Source organism: Panthera uncia (genome assembly GCF_023721935.1).
Source record: "Panthera uncia isolate 11264 chromosome C1 unlocalized genomic scaffold, Puncia_PCG_1.0 HiC_scaffold_3, whole genome shotgun sequence".
Lineage (NCBI taxonomy): Eukaryota > Metazoa > Chordata > Mammalia > Carnivora > Felidae > Panthera > Panthera uncia.
The window spans coordinates 64,020,724-64,031,803 of record NW_026057584.1 but is presented as its reverse complement, the minus strand read 5'-3'; the positions used below and the strand labels follow the sequence as shown (position 1 = coordinate 64,031,803).

The 11,080-nt window shown below is 40.0% G+C and overlaps 1 protein-coding gene across 1 annotated transcript; it reads left to right on the top strand.

Moving 5' to 3' along the window:
* Positions 1-9,174: 9,174 nt before the first annotated feature.
* B3GALT1 (beta-1,3-galactosyltransferase 1) lies at positions 9,175-10,810 on the top strand. Its single transcript, XM_049614456.1, has one exon. It carries the CDS (start codon positions 9,391-9,393, stop codon positions 10,369-10,371), a length of 981 nt encoding a protein of 326 aa, XP_049470413.1. The 5' UTR covers positions 9,175-9,390; the 3' UTR covers positions 10,372-10,810.
* The last annotated feature ends 270 nt before the right edge of the window (positions 10,811-11,080 follow it).

Here is an 11,080-nt window from a genome sequence, read left to right as displayed (position 1 = left end):
GGGGGGGGGGGGGGGGGGGGGGGGGGGGGGGGGGGGGGGGCGCGGTTAATGTCTTGAGCCCTGCCCATGGAATCCAAGTGAGAAGAGTCCAGTGTAGCCACAAACAGATTCAAGAGCTATGCAAGGTGGATTGTGGTAAAGAGTTCAAGGTGCCAGTAGGATGAAAACTGGCAGGCTGGGTCTCTAACCATTGGGGAAATAAGAATCATTAGCAAAAAGGGAGTTATGAAAAGAGGGGAATGTGTAGAAAGGGAAATCTCTAACACAAAATAGTGTCTGGTGAGGGGAAGCTGAGCAAGTGTTTGGTAAATAGCTTGTGGGGAGCAACACTGGGGATTGGCGGAGGTAAGGACTGTGAAGAACCAACACAGGTGACTGAGGATATTGGTGAAATCCGGGGCAGCATTTGTCACCTCACTGGCCAGGAGGTACCAACTTGAGAAAGTATACACAGAATCACAGATTTCAGAAACAAAATGGTTTGGTTAAACAGCTACTCTGCCAAACAGGACTCATTGTCACCCAGGCTTTCCTTTGGGTACATCTCCAGAGCAATTCATAAAGCTAACTCTGATGCTGAAAATTGCCAAGTCCCTTAAGTTGAGTGATGAAATGATCACATGCTTTGTAATATTACATTGTGGATAAGTTCTGTTACGACCTTGACAAGGCTGTGAAGAAAAACTGGTAAATCGTGAATTGGCTTTGTCTTGAATATCTCTAAAATACTCATGGTATAGCCATTTGAGCCTGTCCAAGTGGACATAGAATATTAATTATGACTATGTACATGCTACTCAGAGGGCTATTTAAATCTGGTAGATTTTTGATATTCTAAAGTTGTATTTGAAAAAAAATCTAGTTCTTTATCACATTAGTGCTAATAATAATCATAATATTTCCTCTAACTTGTGTATCCTTTTTTCACAGAAGTATAGGACCTCTTAATATTCACATTATAAAATGAAATTGAAACTTCTTGTGAGAACAGTCAACTGCCGAGCTTTCCCCCCACCCCTTTTGAGTATCAGCCAAATAAGAAAACTGCTTTTGCACCAGTCAAGATGAGTTGACTGATTATTGCTCATTAAACATTTTATAGGTGATACCCTCAAGATTTGTCTTTTGTTTATCATGTTTATATTAATAATGATAATACTCTTCGTTCTGGTAGCAGTATTTAGCTTACAAAGTATTTTCAAATCCAGTATCTTATTTGATCCATACAGTGACCTTGCAAAGTATGTCCGGATGTCATTATTCTCATTTCATTGATGGGGAAACAAAGGTAGAGAGATGCACAGAGTCCAGAGCTGATTACTAAAAATCTGGAAGTTGAATCCAGATCTTCCAGTGCCATAAGATTGCCTACAAAATAATTTCTATTGACAGCAGCTACACAAAATTATTTTTGCTTAGGAGCGCCTGGGTGGCGCAGTCAGTTGTAAGCATCCAACTTCTGCTTTCAGGTCACGATCTCTCAGTCTGTGGGTTTGAGCCCTGCGTCGGGCTCTGTGCTGACAGCTCAGAGCCTGGAGCCTGCTTCGGATGCTGTGTCTCCCTCTCTCTGTGCCCCTCCTCCACTTGCTCTCGGTCTCTCTCTCTCTCTCTCTCTCAAAAATAAATAAACATTAAAAAAAATAAAAAAATTATTTTTGCCTGTTATGTGTTCTGATAAATTGATATTGTGTAAAGGGGCATTTGAGTTAGAAAAAGGAAACAAATGGAAAATAAAAATTGCAAGGTCTTTTCTGTATGATGTTATCAGTTCCCTCATGGTACTAATGTCATTCTCTGAAATATGACCCAAAATATTACCTCTCTGTGATGGACTAGGAAATATCTCCTTAGACTTTGTAAATTTTAGATAGCAATACACTAACATCTTTCTGGTTTCTAATAATATCCATTTATATCAGCTTCCCCTACCCAAAATAATGGGGCAAATGAATACTCTTTTTGGTGTCGCATAGCTCATCATTTTTAAATTCTCCCAGCTGCTGTTTATATGAGTAGGATGTCTTTCCTCTCATCCTCTTCCACCTCTGTAATAAAACATCATGGCGTTTCTTTCCCAGTGGAGAAGCCCTACCCAAGGCCCGACCATACTGCCAGGCTCCCAGGCTCCTATGATTAAATAAGTGATGGCTCTGCCCACCTTTAAAAATGTGTCTCATATAAGGCAGTCAAGGCACCATATCCATCACTGCAAAGGAAGCCAAGCATTTATTTAAAATAATGAGACATCCTCATTTTCATTTTTCCCTGAGAGGATTGTAGCGATGTTTAAAAATTCTCTGAATTCTAGAACTAGGGCAACACATTGATTCGAAGAAAGCTATAATCTTCTCTAATTTGAACTGCACTTTTTTCTGCAAGGAAATAGAGTGTAGCTTTCAGAATAGCAAGAACCCTAAGCCCACACATGAACATCCTCATCCTGACCACTCCTCTTTCAAGTTGGCCCCATTCTTCTGAGTGCAGGGATTTATAAGGACCTTTTCAACAAATTTCAAGGTATAGTGAACTGAAAGGAGAAAGGTTCGAATAATCTCTTCCAGATTTGGGAGGGAAGGGATTTCAGCTGCCAAATCATGATGAATATTACCTTTCTTTGCTTTCTGCCACTTGCTTGTTGCAAACGTTCTGTTGGATGAGTTCAATTATGGGGTCTCTGAAAGGATTCATAATTAAATTTTTTAAAGGAACAAATTAGCTTTTTGTCTTTCTGAGGCAGAGAGTCAGACCGTTTACCTCTATGAGCATTCAGGGATTTCGACTTCTGTGTGTATAGTGCCTTTCACAGCCAAGGAGGCTGACTTCAAAGAGAGGCTAGGAGAGAGAGCTAGCCCTCTGTGATTTGGAGAGATAATAAGTTAGCCAGCTGTATAACATAATGGTTTATGAAATTCTTCCTTCAAGGACCATTATCTAGTGTTAATAGTGCTTTATTTCTTCCTCTCCTGTGCTTATTTAGAGCATAATTACAAGAGCGAGAGGAAGGGAGGGAGTTGGGCATCAAGATAACCATTCGCCAAATTAATGCAGCTGAGTAGAATCTCTGGCCTTTGGGGCTCGTTTATCAATTAGTTCTGTTGCGGTCTGAGTTCCTGGATTTCCCCATAGAATGAAGATTCTTTGATTTCGCTCATACACCAGCTCTGAGGAAAGTCATTTGAGATCAAAACATTTTTCAGGCAGAATCTCTTTTACCCTCCCCAGGATGGTGATGTGTGGTACCACCAACTTTTCATCCATTTCAGGAGCTTTTCATAAACACAAGTGGTTGGCCCTTTCTCTCCCCGCCTTCTCTTTTCTTTATTATCTTTTTTTTTTTTTTTTTAGAATTTTTGTCTTCCTTTTATCCCTCCCTTTTAACTGGTTAAAATTGGGTTGATTTGTTTTCAACAGGTTTATCTTTTGTACCATGTTTTAAAATGACTTCATGGATTTTAATGTTAAAACCACTTTTGTAGTGCCATATGGTCTCTGAATATTCAAAATCATTTCTGAATAATAGGAGTGCTGGTAGTTGGAGGTGACACAGGAGAATCGTCCTTATTCTCCAGAAAACAAGTCAGTTTCTCAAGAATTGTTTGACCCCAACCTTTTGGGAAAGGTGTCACAGCCTTGACTTCACTTTCCCAACTAATTATGGGTTGATTTTTTTTTTTTTTTTTTTTTGCAGGGGAGGTGGGGGATACCTCAAGGGAAAGAAAAAAAGGCAGAAGCGCAGGACTGTTTTTAAGTCTGTGCCATATTCCTCATGTGGTCTTACAAAATAAATGAACTAGCTTTTTTTAATCTAAAAATAAGCCAAACTTTGTGTCCCCTTGCACGTTGATGTTCCATTCTACTTTGAATGCTAATTACACATTTTTTTACCCTTTAAAAGTTAGTTTACCAAAACCCAATAATTTCCCTGCTCGAATCAAGAGCATAAAATGTGAAGAAATGAAATCTTAGGGAGCAAAGTATTTCATTTTGTTGCCATCCAGGAAAGTAGATGTGGATGGAATTGTGTCCCTCCCCCCTAAAAAGACATGGTGAATTCCTAACCCCCAATACTTCAGAATGTGACCTTGTTGGGAAATAGGGTCTTTATAGAGGTAATGAAATTAAAATGAGGTCATTAGTGTGGGCCCTAATCTAATATGACGGGTCTCCTAAAAAGGGGTTGCGGGGTAAATTGGGACACAGAGAAGGGAAAATACTGTGTAAAGATGAAGGCAGAGATCTAGGTGATTCATCTATAAACAAGGAGTGCCAGAGAATTGCCAGCAAATCACCAGAAGTTAGGAGAAAAGCGTGGAACAGATTCTCCCTCACAGCTCTCACAAAGAACAACTCTGCCAATATCTTCTCAGACTTATAGCCTTCAGAATTGTGAAACAATAAATTTACCCAGGTTCTGGTACTTTGTTATGGCCACCTTAGCAAACTAATACATATAGCCTGCTAATACCAATAACCTCCATCTCTAGAAGCTGAGGGCATTTGCAAGAGTGAGCAAAAAGGCCACAAATGGGAAACATGAAGCCAAGAAGATCCAAAAGACAAGAGAAGAGCAGAGTTCAAAAACCAAAAAGAAAGTGTTTCCTAATGAAACACTAATCCCAAAGAGCCAAACAAAGAGCCAAAAAGTTAGTAAAAGACTCAATGACTAGACTGAAGAGCACAAGACTTTCTATTCTCAGCTCAAATGTCACCCTTCAGAGAGTGACCGATTCATCTAAAGTAGCTCCCCTCTCACCTCTGCTCAGTCTCTATCCCATTGCCTGACTTATTTACATCAGTTTCCGCTACCTGAAACTATTTTTGTATTCGTTTATCATGCGTTTATTGTATGCCACCGTTTCCTAGAAAGTAAGCCCCCATCTGTCTTACCAGAGTGGAGAGCAGTGCCTGTCATCTCTGCAGGCATCAGGTGTTTCGTACCTGGCATTAGGTGTTTCGCACGTTTCTCATGGACAAATGAAGTATACTTGAAAATCAAAGGGAAATCAGAACATGGAGATATTATATTCCTTGAGACACCAGAGAGTTGATGGGGCCTGGACAGCCTTGCCCGTGGGTGCAGGGAAGCTGGAATGACTACAGGCCCCTTCAGTGACAGTCAGGGCGTAGGGAATCAGTGCTGACTCCTACCTGCCTGAATATGATGGAGAGTGACCGAACTTGACACCCAAATTATGCACAATTCACCCAAGAGATTCTGCCCACTTGCTGCAGGACTTACTTCCGGCCATACAAGAGAATAATTTTGGCAACTTAGGGGCTTTTTAAAAAATACACTACTCAAAATAACAGACTATCCAATGTGATTTCTAGGAGAATCATGAGCTCCTTAAATTGAAAATTCTGCTCCATTAACTTCCTGAAAGGTGAAGGTGGGTAGCTCCTGAAGGGTCTTGTGAATGAGGTAATCTGTGATATAGGATGGCTCCTGGGGAAGAAATCTTTCAAGAGTTCTAGAGGAAGGTTATTTGGAGGGATTTGTATTTAATGGATGACAAGTTAATGTGTCATCAGTGTCTGTGGTTGTGGTAGGACTGCTAAAAGGAATGACAAATGTTCTATATGCAACTTTGTATTTTAATACATTAACGCGTCTGTTAAACAGGACTTTTTTAAATCTCATGAAACTAAAAGAACCCCCCAGAGGATTCCTCTTTGTGACATTCAGCTCCTTTCTCTAGAACTTCTCAGCTGACGTTTTCTTTGCTTTTTAGTGGACTTTTGCCTTCATGTTTTCCAGGAAGAAAACAGAATTCTCTAGTGAAAATCTGTACAGTGCATTTGCTAAACCAAAAAACTGATCGCAATCCTGTGTTGAGAAGAATCGATTGACGTGTGTGACCTGGACCCCAAATCATGAACTGATAAGCTGACATAATCCTCTCCTCACCACTAGAACCTGTTCTTTATATCATAATACTATCTCCCTGTGTAACAACATTTCCCTCAGAAACTCAAAGGATTGGTGATGATCGTTAACACGTATAATGTGTTTGGAAATAATGTACATTTTATTTTTGTCCTTATTTTAGCTTAAGGCTACCGAGGCCCAGAAAGCCTCACAGCAAGTTAGGATTGCTCAAGGAGTAAAACGTGGACATCTGGCCCATCACTAACTACTTCAATCAACATGCATAAAATCATGCTTTAGAGTTAAATGCAGCATGCTACTACTCTCTCTTACCTTTCCTTATGTTGCTATCTGTTCCAGAGGTATATTTTTGTGTTCGTTTGGCCACCGGAGACATGTTTTCTTGTAAGCAAAAAGGATGTTTTTTAACACCCCTCGCTGTAGGTGCACGTTATCCTTGGCTGCTCTTCAGATCCTAGGCTGGTTCTTTTGCCCATTTCCAATCCTGTTTTTATTGGTGATAATTGGCATTTACTGGTGACCAAGATGTAACTAATGCTGTGCTTACTTTTGTTCTCATGTCTGAAAAAAAGTCAGTAGTAAGAGCAATTCTTGCAGTGTGTGAGTATGAGCACATGTGTGTGTTTGAGGACATCAAAGAAAGGGGAAAGCAAAGTGTGTCTGAGCCTCTTCCACAGTAGCCACTCTCTCTCCCTGCCCCCAGCCTTAATGTACTCTTTGCAAGACATCAGTTTTTGGTGATCGAGAATCTTCATAGAATCGGTGTCATGCAGTGTGTAGCAAACCAGAATGAACTAGGCAAAAATTCCAGCTGCGGACATACATCTAAGAAAATAAATGTGCGGATTGCTGGAAGAATAGCAGCATGAGATGCTCCCTGCCACCCTGCATTTTCCTGTGCAAGATTTTGCCTGTTGTCCTAACAGGCCTTTCGAAGCTCGAGATGACTACTCAATTATTCATTCACTAGCTGTGTGATCTTGAGTAAGCTACTTAATATCTCTGAGTTTCCATTCTCTCAACTGTTAAATGGAGGCAATAACTCTCTTGTAACATCATAAGGAATTAAGTTCCATACAATACAGGCCTTGGAGTGCACAGCACGTAGCCTGATGCCTGGTGTACTACATGTATTTTATTTTATTTTGTTTTGTTTTGTTTTGTTTTATTATTTAAGTTTATTTAAGTTTATTTATTTATTTTGAGAGAGAGAGAATCGTAAACAGCCTTAGCCCAGAGCCAGATGCAGGGCTCAATCCCATGACCGTGGGATCATGACCTGAGCCAAAATCAAGAGTCAGATACTCAACAGACTGAGCCACCCAGGTGCCCCTTTATCCCTCTGTTTTAATCATTTACATGAAGTCTTTCCTCCTGGAATATGAGTTCCTTGAGGAGGAGTATGGGTTCTATTTCTGTTTTCCCAATGCTTTACATGCACCCATGTGATTAGTGGCTCGAGAAAAGAACTTGAGAGGAACTTCTTCCAGTGACTATATTTGGTATACCAGCTTAGTGATAGGTGACTCACACTTTAGTAGGAAAGTATGGAAAGTGACAAGGGCTGTATGATGATCACGGTAGGCTTGTAAGAATCGGATACTAAGCCCTGGAATAATGAGGGAGAAAGTTTGGTTGTGATTACCATCTTGAGACTCACTCATATCCCTTTGGCATTCAAATGGAGTCCATGTCTGTATATTCCAAGTTGAGAAACCCTTCTCTATACTCTACTGCTGGTTTCTCTTCCTTCTTTTTGCTTACTGTTTAAAGTATCAAAGCTTGCTGCACATCACATCCCTTTTATCAGCTCTGGTGCACCTTAGAGTGGACATTTCCTTCAGGAGCCAGGAATACTGGAGCTTATATTTAGAGAGTACTTATTACGGGTTGGATGAAGGTGTGATTATGCCTGGAGTCATGCTGCTTGACGCCATTCTAATATTCATTTAGTTAGAATGGTAACCACACTGAGTTATTGCTGGTCTCATATGGATCATATATTCACAGTCAGCCCTTGGCTTTGGCAAGATGATGTGTATTATCTCTGCTATTGCCCATCACTTCTTTTCATTGCATTATGAATATTGTGCATGGAAGCATGATTTTCCATCTATAATCACAGTTGAGTCCTTTCAACACAGTCTGTATGTTTAAGTGCATAGTTTTCTTCAAAGCAGACTTTGTTGAAATTGATATCCATTATCTGCTATCTCCGTCTTCCAGGTCTACCATGTTTTGCTCTAACTGGGAAGGAAGAGACAGTTTTTATTAACATGAATAGACTTTGTAGCCTGGCATAAATTGTTTTACTGGTGTGATAGCAACTCAGGTTCTAGAAAGGAGTAGCATTCTGAAGGACAACTTTTTAATTTGAACACCAATTAAAGTGTTGTGTCCATCTTCATTGGATTTGTGGCCCTAAGCTCAATTGTGTCTCTCATTATACTCCTGCTATGTTTACTGACAAGTGTAACCACAGAAAAAGAATTGAAAGGGGCCAACGTAATTTCATCAAGGGAACATCAGGGTGAATTGTTGAAAACCACAAAAAGTGATACCATTTAGATCAACTACAAAATGCATGCTACCAGCTGTCTGAAAGGACACTTGGGTGATGGTGTCCATGCCTGAAGAAAAGGCTCTTCTTCATAGGATGCCTCCTAGAAAACTGATAATAAGGGACTATCATTTGTGAAAGCCAAAGTTAGGGAAAAGTGAGGAAAAGTAAAGAATTACTTGTGAGTCAGAGCCTAGAGAGACCATTTTAGCAGAGATTTTCCAGTGGTGATGGGCTCATTTTCAAACACAGGGCTACAGAAAGCAAAGAGATGTTGAGAACTGATTATTTCACCAGAATTAAGTGAATGAAAGCTCAGACTTGGAAACATGGAAAAGAGATACAAGGCCCTATGTGAGACTCTCCTGCTTGAAAGAAGCCTTTAGTGTACAAAGGTATTTAACAGCAAAGAAGTCCTCTTGTGACGAGGGAAAACTCGTTTTAATTACTAATGTTCAGTTTACTTCATATTCTTCTAGAGTTTATAATCTAATATTTATTAATTGGGTATAAATATACATAAATAATTTCTATCAAGGGGAGAAAAAGGAGGCTGGTTGTGTTGGGGAGTTTTCAGTAGTGGTGGAAATGAATGATTATGTTTTTTATTTTAGTCACCATGGGTAATTCTAACACCTTTATTCTGTTTATGTGGGGATGTAAAGTAACTGAATAAACCTTAATGAAAACTGTGTTTTATTGATTTTGCAGAGTTAAGAGGAAGACTTGGGAGGGATGGAACCTTCCAACAAGTTTGGAAGAAAGTAGAGGGAATGCAGAGATGCCAGACTGTCACGAAGACCCATGGACAATCCCGCACTCACGCTTCTCTATCGAACTTTAAGATTTATTAGTAATATGCTGCCTTTGCAAGATGAAAAGAAACTAATGCCAAGAAGGCATATTCTTCAATATTTGGAATAGACGTGCTCTCAAGACAATGGCTTCAAAGGTGTCCTGCCTATATGTTTTGACAGTCGTGTGCTGGGCCAGTGCCCTCTGGTATCTGAGTATAACTCGTCCCACTTCTTCCTACACTGGCTCCAAGCCATTCAGCCACCTAACAGTCGCCAGGAAAAACTTCACCTTTGGCAACATAAGAACTCGACCTATAAACCCACATTCTTTTGAATTTCTTATAAATGAACCCAACAAATGTGAAAAGAACATTCCTTTCCTTGTTATCCTCATCAGCACCACCCACAAAGAATTCGATGCCCGCCAGGCAATCCGAGAGACGTGGGGGGATGAGAACAACTTCAAAGGGATCAAGATAGCCACTCTCTTCCTCCTGGGCAAGAATGCTGATCCTGTTCTGAATCAGATGGTGGAGCAAGAGAGCCAAATCTTCCACGACATTATTGTGGAGGACTTTATTGACTCCTACCATAACCTTACCCTTAAGACATTAATGGGAATGAGATGGGTGGCCACTTTTTGTTCAAAAGCCAAGTATGTCATGAAAACAGACAGTGACATTTTTGTAAACATGGACAACCTTATTTATAAACTACTAAAACCCTCCACCAAGCCAAGGAGAAGGTATTTTACTGGCTATGTCATCAATGGAGGACCAATCCGGGACGTCCGCAGTAAGTGGTATATGCCCAGGGATTTGTACCCTGACAGTAACTACCCACCGTTCTGTTCGGGGACTGGCTATATCTTTTCAGCTGATGTGGCTGAACTCATTTATAAGACTTCACTCCACACAAGGCTGCTTCACCTTGAAGATGTATATGTGGGACTGTGTCTTCGAAAACTGGGCATACATCCTTTCCAGAACAGTGGCTTCAATCACTGGAAAATGGCCTATAGTTTGTGTAGGTATCGCCGAGTTATCACCGTGCATCAGATCTCTCCGGAAGAAATGCACAGAATCTGGAATGATATGTCAAGCAAGAAACATCTCAGATGTTAGGATTTTTACCAATGTAAATACATTTCTTTTCTTTTTTAAGAAATGGGTCCTAGGGTGTTGGTATTTAACAGGTGTCACCAAGGGAAATGAACTGGCGAAGGGGTTTTGTAAAAAGGGTTTTCTTCCCACTCCTACTTTCTTTCTTCGATTACCAATTTACAAATGTCAGGCTCTGGTCATAGAAACAATACACGAGTTTGAAGGCCCAGATTTCATTCTCAGGTCCTAAGGCATTGCATTTATCTGAAAAAGCAACTTCCTGAAAACTGCTAGGATTTACATACTGTGCATCTGAGATAAAAATCTGGTTCTGGGAAACTGAAACTCACTGTAATGTCTTCATATCAGCTCTGCAAAAATGAATAAGTAAATAGCGCTTTTTCAGAAATAATTCAGAAATAATACACAGTCAGGAAGACACGCTCGATGTGATTATTAACATTGTGTGTGCTGTTATATTGAATTTTTACATATATTGCCATGGGACATGTACAGTGTTTGCCGTTCCAGCAAGAAATGAACTTAGGCCTGGCAGGAAGGCTGCAGTTAAATAAATGGAAATCTAAACTTGAAAATCAAATATCCTGTATGTTTGGAAGACAACTCTGCCTGCTCATCCAAGGATTAAACCTGGTCATTGGGTGGAATGTATATAAAATGCTACTTAACAAAATAAACAAGAGCTTTTTTTTTTTTTTTTTTTTTTTTT

Excerpts from the sequence above, each read along its gene's own strand:
- B3GALT1 (XM_049614456.1), top strand. The coding sequence starts at position 9,391 with ATGGCTTCAAAGGTGTCCTGCCTATATGTTTTGACAGTCGTGTGCTGG.